Source organism: Parasteatoda tepidariorum, chromosome 1, assembly GCF_982258835.1.
Source record: "Parasteatoda tepidariorum strain Cologne lab strain chromosome 1, Ptep-v5.0, whole genome shotgun sequence".
Classification (NCBI taxonomy): domain Eukaryota; kingdom Metazoa; phylum Arthropoda; class Arachnida; order Araneae; family Theridiidae; genus Parasteatoda; species Parasteatoda tepidariorum.
The window spans coordinates 23544140-23563478 of NC_141755.1; the positions used below are offsets into that span (position 1 = coordinate 23544140).

Below are 19339 nucleotides of genomic sequence, written 5' to 3' on the forward strand. Positions count from 1 at the left end.
TTTCTTTCTACTTGCTCATTCGAGGTCACTTAAATCCGGTACGGTCATTTCCCCCCCATTCAATAACACCTGCGTCCCTCAGTTCCGATGACGTCACTGTTTTCAGCAGAGAAAAGAAGTTTGGGGGGGAAAGTCTTGTAGGATGTTTCCTGCTATAATGGTCAACATTTTGAGTCATAGAACTGGTTTCCCACCTGTGTGTCTAACATGTGTTGGTCTAACTCTGGAGACAGGTTTTTTTTTTTTTTATACCGAGGATGCATACCGATTTATTTTTTGCGTCCCAATTTTTCGATTTTATTAAAATGTTTCGATATCAAAAATTAAAAAGTCTGGAAATTTATAAACTTTCTTCAAAAATTTACGCGTCCCGCGGGACGCGTAGCGATCATTTTTTTGCGTCCGATTTCAATTTTTTGCTTATTTTACGCGCTATAGCGCGTAAATGTCTTCCATGAGACCAATATCTAGAACTGTGACTTCAGTTGATTTATTTCAGATGGTAAAATTTAATTTTGTTGCACCTTCAATTTCATGTTGACTTTCAATTTATCACTAAATTCAAACTGAAACTTTTAAAATGAGAGAAATATATTATAAAATATTAATGTTAAATCTATTATAAGTTTTGATATTTGCTATTCACATTAACTTTATTTTTCGTAATTTATCTAAAGCGATTTTAATTTATTTCTTTGTCTTTTAAAGAACAAAATTATGTTGTTTATTTTACACAATCACTTTATCTGCCCTTAGACAGTGAAATTTTAATGTTCCAATATTTTTAGTCATCTGAAAATGAGGAGGCAGGTGAAGAGTTTGATACCCTTTATTCGAAGCTTCACTTTGTTGATCTGGCAGGATCAGAACGTTTGAAACGTACAGGAGCCACCGGCGAAAGAGCTAGAGAAGGCATCTCTATTAATTGTGGCTTGGTAAGTTTTTTGTTTTATTATTTTAAAGTTTTATTCTTGTTATGCTAATTATGTCGTGTGTTAGGCTTATGTTAATTGTTCAAATGTTGGCTTGTAAAAATGTTTTTAAAAATATTTATTTCAATGCGTATCAGTGTTTTCTTCCCATTAAATAATTTATTTTGAATTATTTAAATAAAAATATTAGCTAATATAAATCAGCTTATATTGCATTTCTTTAATACTTGACTGCATGTTTTGCTACTAATTTTCGAGTTTTGAGTTGTTTTACTTTAGTAGAAGAAACTCATAATTAGTGTAGTTTCAGTTGAAACAAAAATCATTTTTTCCCCTCCATTTTTTAATATTTTTGGTTAAAAGTTTTTTGAGAAAAAAAGTACAACTTTAATTAGTAACATTAGAATCTCAATAAGTAAGCAAACTGAATATTTATAATTCAAAATGTGCTCTAATTTTTATTTTTATTTTTAAATTTTTTATTTTATTTTACACTTTGAAATGGGCTCCTACCGACAAGAAAGTTGATACTAGCTACTTTTGAATAAGCTTGTGACCATCATGCTGTCTAAATTGTGGCCAAAGTTTCTTTGTATTTTTTCACAATTCATTTAATCAATATTTATTGAAAACATTACATTATTGTTGTTTATAATGAGCAGCTTTACCCCACACTTTTTAGATAAACAAAACTTTTTTATGATTAAGTGCATGCAGCATTAGCAGTATGAAATTCTCTTACATGAGTACTTCATTATTCAGGGTGTGTAGCGTTTGTAAAAAGTACTTAAAGATGCTTTTTGGGAGATTTTGTTTTTAAAAGCTTTTAAAGGTGCTTTTTTCAGCCGGCGTTTTTGAAAAGTGCTTTTTTTTCACGAATATTTTTTTCCCCCTTCAGTGATATCTGGCGGATCCCTTGCATTTCACGAAAAATGGGGCGTTTGCTACGTAATCATTCACCCGGACTTCATGCCATACCCACGTTATGACTTGCGCATGCGCGCACACTCGAAACTGAAACCCGACTGCTCCAATTCGGATAGAGTCAGATCCTTATTAAATGTTTTTCTTTTTAATTTATAATTTTATTCTTGTTTATTTTATTTTACTTCTAACACTTTTTTGATGAAGGGGGTAAGGGTACTTTTGTTCAGAGTCAAGTTGAATTCACTCGGTGATGTGGGAAAGTACTGATCGTTTCGATTTACGTCCGTTTCTTTTTGAGTTTTTTTTTAATGCTAAAACTGTTCATAAAAAGTTTTTGTTTTTCAATAATATCATTGATTCAATATGAATTTTTTGAGTGCTTGAAAAGTTTTTAAAAAGTGCTTATTTTTGATTCAAAGATTTGGCTATGCACCCTGTTATTTTATTAATTTTGCTAAGTAAGCAAATACTGCATAATTTTTTCCTGTTTGCTTTACATGATTATATTTATTTAAAATGGTTTTAGATGTTCAATTCAACAAAGGAGAAGTTAAATATACGCATAGTATTATTCTATTCTGGTTAATCAAAATTTTGAACTTTAATGTTTTAAAAGAGTAAGTGACTTACTTTCATGTTTCTTAATGCTAATTCAGTGATGTGGTTTTTATGCATCTCAAAGTTATCTAAGTTGATTTTACTACTGATGAACTTAGAATAGGCAACTAAAGATAAATAATTAATGAAAACATGCTATAAACACTTTGACTTATTTTTAATGAAAAAGAGCTACAATTTAGCAAAATATTGATACGAAAATATTCACTTAATCTTGTAGAAAACTTATATTACTCCGTTATCAGAAAGAGTTCTAAAGTAGACAACGATGATTTTCAAAAGAATATACTCTAAATTTGGTGTAATTTTGTTTAGAATTGTCGATTTATGTAGGGAACATTCATACTGAGATTTTATATGAATGTTTGTTCTGTAAATATAAGTTACTAAAAATTCAGAAAGATGAGAACACAAGAAGATGAGAAAAGATGATGAAACTTTAGATATTTAATAATATTCAGATGTGTTCTTATATGATCTCTTGCAAAAATACTGCCTCTCTTGAGTTTGTAATACGTTAAGTCTTTTAAGCATCAAATTTAAAAACAAAACGCAATAACTTATTGGTATTTGCTACTTTTTTTTTAATCCCTTTTCATATTTCAGCTTCTTTTACTTGCTAGTCTATATTTAAATTTTTTTATACAGCTTTTGAGGCATTAAAAATATTCATATATTTGAAATATACAGAAATTTTCATTGCTATATGTATTTTATTCATACAGTTCCTCTCTATTAAATGTTTTGTTATTTTTACAAATTTAAATATTTAAACTTTTTTTTTTCTTCCACAAATGTCTTTTTATTGTTTTATGCATTCTGTATTTTGGCATAATATTTAAGACGGTTTAAAATTTCTTACAGTTTAAAATTTTATTTTAAGCTATATTTTGCATGTTTCTGTGTTTGTACTTTTCTGAACTCAGAGTTACTGAATCACATTGCTGCATTTTTATTATGGAAGATGCTGATATGGATGGTTATTTTAGCCTATGTCCTTATAATATTTGTAATTATACTCTTTATTTGTCGAAAAATCCTATAAAAATTGCTGCTTCCTGTAAGCAAATTAATTATGAGCTATTAATTTTCATTTATATTTGGCACTTTTTGGTGAAAATGTTATGTTCTAATTGAATGCATTCTACATAGGTAAGTTTTAATGCCTAAAGACTAAAAAAATTTAGCAACAAAAATCATTATTTTTTAAAGCTATTAGTAAATGATGTAAACAGATTGTTATAACCTTGGTAATGCTAAAAGGTTAGTTTTTCTTCAAGTATAATTTGATACCTTGAATGTTATATAAGCTATTTCTTTTTCAACTTTGAATTTAAGTCATAATATTGGTTTACCAGTCTTTTAGTTTTTTGTCAATTTTCATACTAATATTTGAAGGGAAAAATATGAAAATTTATTACATGATTAAGTAATAAATATATGTTTATTTATATTTTATATTCAGGGGTCTGTCTAGGTTTTTCTGAAAGGTACCTATTTTGTGAAAATTTTGACATAATTTGTGAAAAATTAAAAGTTATATTAAAAAGTCAACACAAAAACATGGTAAAAATATAGATTTATTGTTTCTTAAGGGATACAAAAATAAAATTTTAATAAAAAGTATTTTGTGAAACTGCCGTTTTTCCTAAAGTTGAATTTGTGAAACTACCGTCTTACCTAAAATTGAATTTGTGAAGGTACCGCTAAACGGTAGTAAATTCGACCTGGACAGACCCCTGATATTAAATCTAAAATCAAAGTGTTTTGTATTTAAAATGAAAATGCTTCTTGTGATACCTTATTAATAAAGAATCATTTTATTGTTGATTGTTTTCACAAAATTTCTTGAAAATGGGAAACAAAATTAACAACAAAATGTGTTTTTACCAAAAAAGGCAAGCTTTCAAAATAAATAAATTCTTTATGCATAGCATTTATATTAATAGTGCAGTTTCAAAAGTATAGACATCTTAAGTCTGAAGCATGTTGTTGGTTACTTTTCTCTGTCTATCTGCTAATGTAAATTTTAATTCTTCCTTAATTATTTCTGAGTGTGAAAATTTTATTTATTAATTCAAAAATTTATATTAATCAAAATGTTTTATTTAGTTGGCTCTTGGAAACGTAATATCAGCTTTGGGTGATAAAACTAAAAAAGCTACTCACGTGCCTTACAGAGATTCAAAACTTACCAGGCTATTACAAGATTCTTTGGGTGGTAATAGGTACTTATCATTTGTGATTAGGTAGTCTTATATTCAACTTTATTTTATGTATAAACATGGAAATGATTTTAAACTCCTTCTCTTTCTAGTCAAACACTGATGATTGCTTGCGTGTCCCCGTCAGACAGGGACTTCATGGAAACTTTAAATACTTTAAAATATGCTAATCGAGCTAAAAATATAAGAAATAAAATATCCATAAATCAAGATAAGAGCAGTCAAACTATATCACTGCTAAGAAGAGAAATTCAACAACTGCAGCTTGAATTGATGGACTATAAACAAGTAAATATAAGAAAAATGCTTTTTATAAAATTTATTTTTCTTGGAATTTGTATTCTTTTCCAGCTTTGAATAATTTTTTTGAATTGAAATATTTGTTCTGTATTTTCGGTGTTATTTTAATTTCAAGATAGTGATTTCCAAATTATATTTATTTCTGTTACTTTTACTGAAGTAAAATTATTTCTGTCATAGGGCAAGAGAAAAATTGGCGACGATGGGGAAGAACAGATCAATGACATGTTTCACGAAAATATGTTCCTAGAGTCTGAGAACAATAATCTCCGGTCTCGATTAAAGGCTCTCCAAGACACATTGGACAGGCAAACTCAAAGGGTTACTGAACTCTTGGCTGAAAAAGCTGCTGGTGCATGGATAACTTCAGGTATACAAAATGAGTTTTAGATTGAAATAACACTCCGATTGAAAGTTATGGCTCCTTCAGAATTTTAAATCCATGGCTTCCTTCCATCTATAAACATGCTTCCACCCATGTTGTTTTCAGAGGCATAGCTATGGTTTACAATACCTGGGAGAAGCTTCTGCGCCCCTCCTCTAGCGAGGTGTCATGTTTAAGAAGACTTTTCAATACTTGTTTAAGTTTTATATTATGTAAAAACTGAAATATACGACACTTATTGAATGAATTGTTAAATTTTACATTGAGTAAGATTTTGAACCTTTAAATGATATTTTTTGATACAACATAACTATAACTTTACAAATTTTATTTTGATTCGCCTTAATTTATCTGTGCGTGTTATTATATTTTAAAGTAATTGCAGGCATGTGATTCTTCTGCTAATTTGCGAAGTTCCGCAAATCTCAAGACCGTTGTTTCGCAGAATTCTGGGAATCAATTCTTTATATTTTGACAAAATTTTCTTGGAGCTCTACTAATTTAAAATTTAATTTTTGTTACTTAGTTCATAGTAACAGTTCTCATTTATGCTCAATAACGATTTTTCTTCTTCGCACGTTTGTTAGAGAAAAATGTGATTTCGGATTAACTTGGAGAAAAAAAATATTATTTAATAACTTTAGCTAGAATTAATAAAACTGCTAAGGCAAATGCAGAAGTATAAAATTGTCTTAAAAGTTATTCCTAAAAGGTAAACATTTAAAAGATTTTTCGCTAGGAAATATCAGGGATGAGATTCTTCCGCGGATTCGCGGATTTCCGCTTTTTCTCAGATTTTTCCATTTTCCCCTCTAATTTCCGCTGAAATTTTTTTTTTGCTCAAGTTAAAATATTTTATGAGGAATTAAATTTTCCGCGGAGCGAAATTATTGAAGTCCTCATTCCTCCCTCTGAAGTTTCTCCAAAAATCATTTCCTTGGGATAAAACTGGTTGATCTTTATACAGGGATGAGATTTTTTTCGCTTTTGTCTCTCGAATTTCAGCCTTTTTATCAAAAACTCAGATTCTTTAAAAGTTTCGTTTTTTTTTAAAAAATTCAGTTGTTGAAGTCAAATTATTATATTTATTTACGATTTTCAAAGAAAAACAGAAAATTCAAACTACGTCCTAGCTGCTAATCCTTCCGCATGTTTACTTATATTAGCTATTTCTCCGATTTCACGCACAGAAAATAAGATTTTCCGTATTTTTTATCCGTCGGCGAGATAGCTCGTATTTTCGTAATTTAGACGTCGCTGCCTCTTGTATTCTGGAGAGAAAGCAAACAAAAAAAGCGAAAAAAAAATAGAGGTGGATTTGTGGTGAAAATATTTATTTGCTCATTCAATTAATCTTGTAAATTTTTATTTATTGTGTAAACAAAAAACAATTAAAACAAGCCTTTTAGAAATCCCAAGTCCAGACTCTGCAAATATCTCGATTTTTATTCACGCGATTTTAATATCAATCATCGATTTTCGTATTTACCTGATTTAAAAGTTGTGCATTGCAATTCTTATTTACGCTTTTTAAATATCGCACATTATGACTCGTATTTACGAGATTTAAAAATCTAATATCGTGTTTTGTATTTTTGCATTTTTAAAATCGCGATTTTATTATCAAACATCGATTTTCGTATTTACCTGATTTAAAAGTTGAACGTTGCGATTCTTATTCAGACCATTTAAATATTGTACATTGCGATTCTTATTTACGAGATTTAAAAAACCAATATCACGATTTGTATTTACGAGCTATTAAAACCCTATGTAGCTACGCGTGCTTAAAATCCAATGTCGTGATTTGTTTTTGCGGTTGTAATATCGCGCGATTTTAAAATTATGCATCTTGATCTAAAAATTACGCATCATGATTTGTATTTTCGCATTTTTTAAATTCGATGTAGAGTTTCATATTCACGTGATTTAAAAGCCTCATTCGGAATTTATAATCACATGTATTACAAGTTTAAACAAAAATTTGACAAAAAAAGTGCGATTTTTATATATCTATATATATTCTTGGATTTCCTCTTTTTTACTCTCTGACTACTCTCATCCCTGAAATATAGTGTTTTTTTTATTTATTTTTTTTAACAACTTATATTTGAATGAGTAACAATTTTGTGAAAAATTTCGATTTGCAACAGAAAAATTACTTAATCTATGTTATATATATATGATCCTTTTTTATTTGGCTACAATTAGATCAAATTAATTTGAATTATTTTATAATGACATGGAAATCTCATATTTCAATAATCACTTTTCAACACACTCAATATCATCGTAAATCTGTGTTTCAATCTTATTATTAGATAAAATAAAAAAATTTCTATCTTTAAATTTTGTAAATGTTACTTTTGTGGATAAAAATGGCAGTCTCTTAAAAATCTATGTACAAGAAAAAAAAAAAAAGTATTGAAAAGAAAACTAAAAACTAAAAAAAATTTCAGATAATTTCTTCCAGCAATCCATAATTATGTTTTGAGTATGCTTAAATAGTGTTCACATTTATTGTATTTGATTAATTAATTGATTGATTAAGAATTTTTATTCAGTATATTGCCAATATCTTCAAGATAATTAAAAAACTAAACTATGTTCAAAGCTAGGTATTGTAATAATGGACATCCTGTTCAATTTTTAGATAAATCGGAAAGACATTTGAAGTTGTGAGGCCCTTAATTAGTTTTAGAAACTGTGAAAATTTTAAACGAACATATTATTCTGGATTTCCCTTTTCATGTATTTAGCATCTGTCTGAAGCTTTACCCACAGACAAATATTCTATGAATGATTATTCTATGGGAAACTGGATAATATAGTTTTGTCTGAGATTCAAAATTTTGAGGTTTACATGCATGCAGCATGATTATAAAGCATTTTTTTTTTTTATGATTGTTATCCATTTATTCCTTGCATCTCACACATTTTGTTTGTTTTCAAATTTTAAAATAATAAACTAATTTTGAAATAACAAGCAATTCATTGGATATCTTTCAATGTTTTATAGTTTGTTTAATAATTTTAATGAAAATTTTCTAATTTGTTCCATATAATTTCTAATGTTTGTAAAGTAAGTATTATGATTTTGATCCTAACTACTAACACTTTTATTTATTAATTTTTAATTTTATAACAAGCATAGAGCATTTTATATAACATATTCTTAAATTACAATTCTATGAGTGATTTAGCTCCAAGCTAAACAAAAGTTCCGAACACTAAGTTGCCTGTTCTCTATAATTTTATAATGAATTTAAAGTTGAGTTTTGATGAAAAAATTATTTTAATTGTAAAGGTGTAAAAATTGTGCGAAATAAAGTAACCATAATGAATTATATTTCAATTAAAAGTCATATTTTGTTACCAAATTAAAAGTAGAAACCAAGAAATTCTTGTTATAAAAAACTATGGTACATAAAAAGAAGTATTGTTTTTTTTAGCAATTTAATCCAAAACAATAAATACGTTGCATTTTTCTGATACAGCCTTTTTCAAATTTGGAAAAATAAAAACAAATCAAATGTCTTTGATTTTGTGTACAACAATTAACATACATATTTTTTTTCTTTAAAATAGTTACTATGTGCTCTGTATATTTTTACATAAATGATTCAGCTATAAAATTAAGACGAATTCCAAATATTTTGTTTTATTTGTTGTCAAAATTTATAAGTTTCTATAATTTATTTTAGTAAACTCAGTAAACAGTAACTGTAAACAAGAGTAAACTCGACTGAAAGTTTACTCACAGTCACAGTTATATTTTATCACTATCAGTTCATAACAATCCAGACATCATATAAATATTATAACAATAATTTTTCATTTAGTTATGTGCTTTTTGAAATATCATATATAGCCCAATTTTCAAAGTATTCCTATTCTTAGCATGAATGTGCTCATTGCCACTGAGCAATTTTTTTTAAACATATCATCTAAATTCTCATTTCTTGCCCTACAGAACCTTAAAAAAATATTTTTCTTATGAGGCAGTTTTTTAATCAGAAAATTTAAAACCTTAATCCTTTAAACATATCCATAAATATAAGATCCACTATAATTTTTTTTTATAAAAACGAGTCACTCTCTATTAATGATAAAAGAGATCTAAAAATTATAAATGTAATATCTAAAAATTATAAATTAATCATTTCCATGCTTTTCTTTTCAACTTTAAAATAAACCTTTGATTTTATTTTTGTATATTTATCTGCAACATGTGTATTGATTCTTATTTCAGAGAGACCAGGATTTTTTTTTAATCCAAGATTACAGAGGTTTTTATTTTTATTTAAAACATATTGCTCTTTTTCACATTTTCAATTAATATAAATAAACTAGATTATATTTTCATTTTGAAAATGTGTACTTTATAAATATTTTTTACTTATATAAATATATTAATTACTTTACTTTATAAATATATTTATTACTTTACTTTATAAATATATTTAATTTTCTTTTAAACCTTGACAATATTATCCATTATCTTTTTGACATTGTTTTAACAGTAATTAAAAGCGTTAAATAAGCACAGAAATTTAATTTTATAAAGGTGTTTTTCAATTTATTTAAGCTTACATAATGTAATTTTATAATTTAATTATGTCTTAGTAGATAATGATTATGAGGATGTACTTGTATGAAACTGTGTTATAAATAATCTTAACTTGCACCTGCATTTAAAAAAAAAAAATCTTTATATTTAATACTATTTACAGTATGCTTTCAGTTAAAAAAATACTGATGGATTGCTTGAAAAATAATATTGATTGCTTTTTACTTTTTGTATTATCTTAGTATTTTACTAATCAGTTTTTGCCTGTTATTACTCTAATGTAACTCACTAATTTTAACTGCTTTATAATGCAATATTTTTAATTAAATTGTGCATGCAGGAGAAAATAAACAACAGCCTGATTTAACAGAACTTATACAAGGTTATATGAAGGAAATTGAAGAACTGAGGTAATTTATTTATATTGACAACCTTCTTAATTGCTTCAAAGTTGAATGTTTGAAAATTTGAACAGTTTTCTTACTATTTAATTTGAATAATTAATTTTGATTTTTTAACAAAACTCTTTTACAATTATTGAAAATTGTGTCATGTAATAACCATTTGTGACTGACTAACTCAGTCAAAGATAACTATAGGTTTCTACTGTTTATTTTATTATGCATAAAAAAAAAAAAAAAAAAAAAACTATAAATCATGAACCTGCATTCAAAGCAGTACTTTAATACCTGAACCTCCTTTATGGGAATTATACTCTTAATTAAAATTAAGACAAATGTGTTTTTTCTACATATGCATAGCTATTTTTTCCCCCAATTTCAATAATAATGCTCATTGTACTGCATGAGTGCATGTTTTGTTAGTTAGTGAAGTTAGTTGCTTCAGTTTTGTGAAAGATATATAAAAGTTATCATTCTAGTTCTTTTACATGTATTTTCCTTATTGCTTCAGTAGGCAGGTTTGACTATTGTGGTTTTTACTATTGATGTCATTTTCGAAGAAATTTTGGTCAGCTAATAAACTTTTCGCAAAAAGTTTTTATTGTTGAAATGGAGCATTTCCAAAATATTTTAATATGTGTCTATTTAAATTTATCTAAATTATAAATATAACAGAGGTACTAAGTAACTCTAACCATAACATGGTTTTGTTAAAAAGTGTGAGTAAGTTTTTGATGATCAAAGTTTAAAAAGTCTAAAATAATAATTTATAAATCATGTGCAGATATTGTTTTTTTTATTTAAACTTTATATTATAGATTAAATTTTGACAATTACTTTTATATCTTCTATTGTTCATTCTATCTTTGATTGTTTCTTCTTCTATTGTTCATTTATATTTGTTTCCTTTTTTAAAATTAAGATATTTTTTGCATAATTTCAGAGTACAGCTTGTTGCAGCTGAAGAGATGTGCTCACAGCTTCGTAAGCAAGTCCAAAGAAATCAATCTCAAAGCAGAATGAGCAGCTCTCCTATGTTAAACAGGGACTATCATTTTGAAGAATCTGTTAAATCACCATATGAAATTCTTAGAGAAGCTAAACAAGATGTCAAAGCTTTAACTAAACATGTCCGAGCCCTTGAAAAAGAGGGGTAAATCTTTCATTTTAAGCCTTAAATACAGTGAAATCTATTTAGTCAACCGCTAGTATTCAACAGTTTTAAATCAGTTGGATTGCTAACTTCTAAAATGGTCAATGATATAAGAAATATAGCTGAAACTAAACGTATACCAATAATACATAATCTATTTTTTTACTCTAAAAATAAATAAATAATATAAATGAATGAGTAAATTAAATATCTTTTGATAAAAAATTTTATTTACCATTCTCATCCTTATTCGAATTTTTAATCTTTTTATTCCCTTCATAACATATCGATAACTTAAACCATTAAGAAGAATTTTCTTTTCTTAAAAACTTCAAATGAAATTGTAGAAAATAAACTTCTCAACTCAGATAAGCATAAATCAACTCATTCCTATTATTCAGAAATTATAAATGACAATTATTGTACTGCCATCTGCTGATGATAGAGAGAATCCCCTTCGGGGATATGGTGAATAAGATAAAATTTTTTTTTTAAAGGCGTATGTCATAATCAGAACAAATATTCAAAAACTTTTAAAATTTAAAAAGAAAATCAAAAATTTAATTATTTAAATAATTGTAATTGGAAATATATCAGTTTTATATAAGCCACAGATGACATAAAGTAGCCAGGCCATATATTAAAAAAGACAACTAAAGACGGGTATTTTAACTAGTTTTAACCCACTGGCGGTTAAGGAAATGGGCAAAATTGGGAGAATGTTTCTCCCCTACACACAGTTCCCCTATCAGTTAACATGGGAAAACCGGTTTTGCTATGCAGAGAAGAATGCAGGTTAAAATGTGACTTTTTACGTGCAGAACCGTCAGTGGGTTAAGCAATTAATCTCTTCCAAATGATCCTATTTTTTCCAAATGTTCAGCAGATTATTTTATGGTTATAAAATTCTAAGTTTCCTGATATTAAAAGTTATTTGATGCAGATTATTGTGTAGTTTAAATGTTACCTCAGATCAAAATTTGTATTGATTACATAATATTTATTTCAGCGTAATTTTTAACATATATTTAAAATAATATATATGTTCTTATTAATAATTTTATTTTATGGATAAAAAAAAATTAATTAAAATGCTATTCGTTATCTTCATATCTAAATATTGCACATTATTTTGCCTGTTCATCTCTAAACTATTTTTTTTTTCTGGGTAAGATCTATCATCTTGAAAGATATTATCAAAATCTATAATCATTTTATGGATTGTATTCTTCTTTTTTAAATTTTATATTTTTTCAAGCATCGATTGTTTCTTTTCCTTTAAAAAAATAAATAAAAGTTATCAAAAGTGTTATTTTTAAAAACATAAATAAATAAAAAATTGCCTACTGCTCAACCGCGGTTACTCAAACCAGGAATATCTTCAGGTTAAAGTTAGTTAACTCTGGGTTGCAGCTACGTACATGGTGAAATGAAATTTTGGAATCTAACCTGGAGTTGCACTCATAAAACCTGTTTTGAACTGTGACTGAGGGTTAGGGTCAGTGGTGAATATGGGCTTGATGAGATTGCGTATGATTGACTCTCGGGGCATTGGTAAGCGTGGTAATCTCTTGTACACTTAGTGCAATCAAAATTTTGAGATGGATAGAAATGTTTCTCATAGAAAGAATTATTTAAGAATTATTGACCTATACAGTCAATAATAGCCAGCTAGAGTGTTAAGCAGTTGACATCCAAGGACTAAATTTCTTTTAATGAAGTCATATATTATTTTATTTTCCCGTTTTGATGTAGTTATAGTTATGAAGTTGATTAGTTTTGTCCTTTTATTTTTTTTGTTTCAATTACATTGATTGCTTTGGTTTGGGACTGATAATGTATAACTTTTGCTATAAAAGAAAAATTATCTTAGTGGATGAATATTATTAAATTTTCTTTTAAACTTTAATTTTAAATTTCCATTTATTTTTAGTATTGAAGAAAATGGAAGTAAAGAAGAACTTAAGAAAGACAATGAAAATGAAAAAGAAAAGGACAGTGACACTCAGGTAAAATGCCTGTATAGTAATACTCCTACATTTTCCTAAAAAGATAGATTTTACAAATTATTTTACATTGTAGCAAAAGATTATTATTACTTCATGCTTTGCGTTATTCTTCAAATAAGAGTTTATATAATTAAAAGTAATACCTTTTCCATAGTAAAATTAAAAGTAATTAAATAGTTGAATTTCATCTTGTCGAATGCAGTTTAATTATTTTTATTTTTACGAACTTTAAAAAAACTAACATTTTAATTATGTGTTAGTGTATGCTTCTTTTTAATGTTTAAGTTCATAAAAAATTTTTTTATTTCCTAATGCGAGGAAGGTACCCAAAGTGACACTCATCAAATAACCTGAAATTTTTTTTTTCTAGTCTGATTTTTTAGGTAGAAAATTAAATTTGGAAGAAAGTAGGTTAGAAATTTAGTTTGTTTTCAAGTAATATAAGTTATAAATTATAAAAATACCTTTTTTACAAGATCAGGGGTGCTACGCCTGCGCCATTTGCGACAAACTGAGACAAAACGGCATTACTGCGCCATTTTGCGACATTCAGCTCAGTTTCTGCCAAAGCTGCGCCATTCTGAGACAAACGCCCAAAATTTGACAAACCTGAATTCAGTTTCAAATATTAATCCGCATCGCCGTGAGTCATTAGAGAGCATTTTGCCGTTCACGCCTCCTACATACGTCATTTAAATGTCAGAAATTCCGTTTGGCGAATCAGCTATTGGAATGCATATAGAATATGCGTTTCGTGTCTACAATTGGATTATGCACAACAGTGAGTAGCAATCAGTATCGTATGCCCATGATCTTGTAAAAAAAGGAGGGTATTCTTCCCTTATACTATTGGTTATTATCTTGCTTTTTTTCTTAGAAAACTGTACAGTGCACATAACAATTCAGGGATGAAAGACTTTCGCAAAAAAGCGGAAATCCGCATTTTCCTCCCAATTTTTAAAATTTCTGACCATGTTCCAAAAACTAAAATTTTTAGGGAGTCCAAGTAGAGAAACCCAAGCCGCCGGAACGGTAGTTGGATTACCGCGACTTCCGCTATAGAGTGGAAAGGAGTCTAAGCGTTTCGTTTCGACCGTCGATATTTGATTTTTTTTTGTTTGGCTGATTTTCCGAATTTTAAATATTAGGGAACTGCGCTGGAATATGCTAAAATCGCGATTTTTGATCAGATGATTTTAATATCAATCATCGATTTTCGTATTAACTGATTTAAAACTTGCGTTTTGCTATTTTTTTACGCTATTTAAAAATCGTACTAGCAATTCCTATTCACTCAATTTAAAAATTCAATATCGCGATCTGTATTCTCGCGAGTTTAAAATCCAACGTCGCGATTCGTATTCACGCATTTTTAAATCCAATATTGCGATTCTTTATCACGCAGTTGTAATATCAGATCTCGTTTTTCGTAATTGTACGCTATTTAAAAATTACTCATTGCGATTCGTATTCACGTGATCTAAGAATTAATCATCGTGATTCTTATTTACGCGCGTTAAAAATTCAATATTGCTATTTGTATTTTCGCGTTTTTAAAATCCAACAGAGCGATTCATATTCACGCAATTTTAAAATCCAAAATAGTGATTCATATTCACGCAATTTTATAATCCAATATCGTGATTTGTGTTTTTAAAATTCAGCAGCGCGATTCATATTCACGTGATTTTATAATCCAAAATCGTGATTCATATTCACGCGATTTTAAAATCCAATATCGTGATTTGTATTTTCGTGTTTTTAAAATCCAACAGCGTGATTCATATTCACGTGATTTTAAAATCCGATACCGTGATTCATATTCACTTGATTTTAAAATCAAAAATCGCGATTCATATTCACGCGATTTTAAAATCCAATATTATGATTCATATTCATGTGATTTTGAAATCCAATATCACGATTCATATTCACGCGATTTTAAAATCCAATATCATGATTCATATTCACGCTATTTTAAAATCCAATATCGTGATTCATATTCACACGATTTTGAAATCCAATATCGCGATTCATATTCACGCGATTTTAAAATCCAGTATCACGATTCTAGAAAGAAGTAGAATTAAGTTTTTTCTTGAATTAGTTACTGTAAAGATATGATATATTTTCCTACAGTTGTTGCATTTAAACAATTACTAAGTGCATTCATAATTACATTTTATGATTGTATATTTAGCTACATAAATTAAAAGAACATAGTCAACTAACTGATCTTGTGAATGCAAGAGAGTACAATCTACTAGTCAATGCCAATTAACTAAAAAGTTTACTTTTATACTTAATAAAGGATGCGAATCATTTTAAAAAGAAAAGTATATTTATATGTGTTTTCTTTTAATTGTTTATAATAGTTTTTATATATTTCTGTTTTGATATAAAAATGTATATATTCTAATTTTTGGCTCCCTAAAATTTTCTTGAAAAATTCCTACCTAAAATATTTCAAAATTTCACTGCACCTCCTGAATTCTATCAAAGAGTGGTTTTTTTTGGGTTATTTACATTTTCTTAAACTCTCATTATTTAATTACTGAATTTCTCTTTTAATTATTGAAATCTGTAGACCTTCCATTGTAACTGAATAGTTATATGTTTTGAGATGAAATTTGAGCTCAAAATAAAATGGGTATTTTCCCTTTTGAATTACCAAAACTAAATAGATATTTCTTTTTAGAAAGGTTACACCATTATATTTTAAAAAATAAGAAAGTTAAAATTTACTTTGTAAAATTCTAGAACAGATACTATTCATTGGCATAAATGATAAATGCAATATATATGAAAACAACAGAGTCCACAAAACAATTTTGTGGACTCTTATAATCAATCATATGCAGGTTTTTTAAAATCCTAGAAATAGTGAATGTATGTATAATTGTAGTACTCCTAGTATGCTATTAATGGTTTTATGGATCCTGAAAATTATCTTTATATTGTTATCAAACTGATTAATAGTCATTTTAGCTGAGATAAACTGAGTCAAAAAATAATTTTAGCTGAGACAAACTGAGCCAAAAAGAGATTTTAACTGAGACGAAATGCAATTTCTGGTGAGACAATTTGATATTTTGCGAGTAGCACCCCTGCAAGATCTATTTGTCCTGCGGACGAAAGGCATTGTTGGCTATGAAAGGTTACTTTTAATTAAGACTATTTTTTCTTTATTCAAACACTTCATTTGTGTTTTAAAATAGAGCTTAAACTAAAAGATTAAATTTAAAAATCTATTTTTCTTGGTCTTAAAGTCTAAAGTTCATGCAAATATTTTTTAAGGTAAAACTTATTGGCCATGTTTGAACTTAGAGAAATTGTTTGAATTTCATATTTAAGTGCCTTAAAAAGGATTATTCCAATTCTATTTCTATGGTGCTTTTGGAAAAAATTTCAGCAATTTTTCGTAAATTTTTTTATTTGAATTTTTATACAATAATTTATAACACTGTAACCAAAGCAAATAAGGAAAAAAAAAATTGTATACATTATTTCCTAATCAAGTAAACTAGCTGTATTGTCAGTGACAATTTGATTTTTAAATCAGTTTGTTTGGTGCAACATGTCCTTTTGTGGACTACGTGTTAGTAAAATCTGCATTCATTTCTGTGACACTTTGGATACCATTAAAATAGTACTTTTTTATTTTTTTTCCTCTATCTAGTCATAAAATTGTGTTAGCAAACAAGATTTTCAATTGTGATTATCAAATATTTTAGATATGATATTTAATTACTTGTAGTTTAATTTGCATAATTTTTTTTTAAAAAAGATTCAAATTAAACCATTCATTTGTATAGATCAATCATAAACAAGATTTTTATTTTTCATATGCTTTTGGACTGACTACAATTTTTATAAATCTGAAATAAACTGATGAAAAATTTCTTAAACCTTTAAAATTGAGTAACTTCTGATCTGCCGATCCAAACTGTCTGACCCATCCTAAAACTCCATGTCTAGAGTTAATTTAATAACTTTAATGTAAATGTTTTGATCTTATAATAATTTACTATTGTTATTTTTTAGGATACGAATTGCAATGTAAATGGTGATCTTATGAATGGAGTTAGCTCAGATGACGATGATGATGATAGTTCTGAAGAGTCCGACTCAGATGAGATGAATACTAATGGTATTAATAATTAAATTTGAGATATTATGATGATGCTTGATGAATTATGGTGCTTTTGATGATTAATCATGCTTTATAAGTGGAAATAATAACATTATGTAGTTTAAATACAAAAGTAAATTTTCTTTTGTTCTCATGGTTAGAAAAAAAAAAAAAAACTGGGAGGGACTATTTTCCTATTATAGGATATTTATATTTTGTAATTATAAAAATAGTAAATATTTTCTTACCTTTTCGTACAGTCAGTGTATAAATTTTTATTTTAAATTAATGGTGCTGTGTATATTCATGCCTTGAGTGCTATTCGAGGTTTAATAAAAGAAATAATTTAAAACTTAATAATAAAATGATTTTTTAAAATTTAAGACGAGTCTGTTACAAAATAGTTTAAAGGCCTTTTTATATTCAGGCACTTCAATTTCAGGATAACATGTGAAGTACCATTAAAATGTGTTAGTAGAATTTTCAAAGTTTTATTTATGTATTTTTCTTTTGAACATCAGTAAGGATTCTAATTTTTTTTTTTTTAAACTTTTTCTTCTGAATTATAACAAAGCTACTTCTAAAATAATTATAAATTTCTCCAGTACTAGGAACTCTCTGACAGTACTCGGAGACTTTGATTTCCTACTTTTATGATTGCTTCTCATTATTTTTGTTTCTTGGTGATGAGCAAATTGTTACATGAAAATTATTAAATGAAAAGATCCCAAAAAAATTTATGTAGTGCAAACTTAATATCTACTTAGGTAAAATTCAAACCCAATCATTGTGCTTGGTTACTTATTTTATTTAAATATTAACTATTTTCTTTAAATTTTTTTAAAAATAAATTTGAGAAAAATAAATTTTAAAAAATTTTTATTTACAAAAAAAAAAAAAAAAAAAAAAACATTGCATATTTTTCATTAAATTCTTATATTCTCTTTCACTATAATCTTATTCAATAGATTCTTTAGCAACAGTATGAAAAGTTGATTCTTTATATTGCCTTAAAATTTAATATTATTTTGTAAATTTTGTATGCTGGGTGAAAATTTATTTCCTTAACTTTTTGCTGTAAACCTTTTATTTTAAATAATCAAAAAGTTACAATAGAGACAAGTATTAACACTAATGAATAAATATTACCAGTAAATGCAGTTAAATCAGGTGTAAATATGTAAATAACAGGTAACTACCATTATAAATTTTATTAATTATGTGCCAGTGCCAGCAAAAAATATCTGAATCCTTGATTATTGTATGTGATTCGTTTGTCTAATGAGAATTAAGGAAACATAAAGACATTTTTTTAAGATATATACTTTTATTAGAAACAAACACAAAAAAATTAATGTGATTACATAAATCAAAGGTATTTTTATTCATGTTGCTGAGCAATGACAACTTGTTTTAGATTGCTAAATGGAATTGTTAATGCTTTTTTCTTTCTCCTATTTGCAACAGATACCTGCACTGCTGACTTAGCTCAGATTACTAACGATATCTCAATAAAGCAGAAATTAATTGAAGCTTTAGAACAGAGTCAACAACGTTTACGGATGATGAAACACCACTATGAAGAGAAGCTTTTAACTCTTGAAAACAAAATTAAGGAAACAGAATCTGAAAGAGATCGTGTTCTTGCTAATTTAAGTGGTTTGTATTCATTTTTAGTGAATTTGAA

At 27.2% G+C, this 19339-nt stretch overlaps 1 protein-coding gene across 3 annotated transcripts in view; it reads left to right on the forward strand.

Moving 5' to 3' along the window:
- Klp31E (kinesin-like protein 31E) overlaps window positions 1-19339 on the forward strand; it is a 77610-nt gene that overhangs the window by 15632 nt on the left and 42639 nt on the right. For all 3 annotated transcript variants that reach the window (XM_016075031.4, XM_016075033.4, XM_016075032.4), the window contains exons 8-16: window positions 789-935; window positions 4590-4705; window positions 4795-4990; window positions 5183-5372; window positions 10298-10367; window positions 11302-11511; window positions 13445-13520; window positions 17565-17670; window positions 19120-19311. In XM_016075031.4, coding sequence (XP_015930517.1) covers window positions 789-935; window positions 4590-4705; window positions 4795-4990; window positions 5183-5372; window positions 10298-10367; window positions 11302-11511; window positions 13445-13520; window positions 17565-17670; window positions 19120-19311 — 1303 coding nt within the window. The remainder of the gene's footprint in view (window positions 1-788; window positions 936-4589; window positions 4706-4794; window positions 4991-5182; window positions 5373-10297; window positions 10368-11301; window positions 11512-13444; window positions 13521-17564; window positions 17671-19119; window positions 19312-19339) is intronic.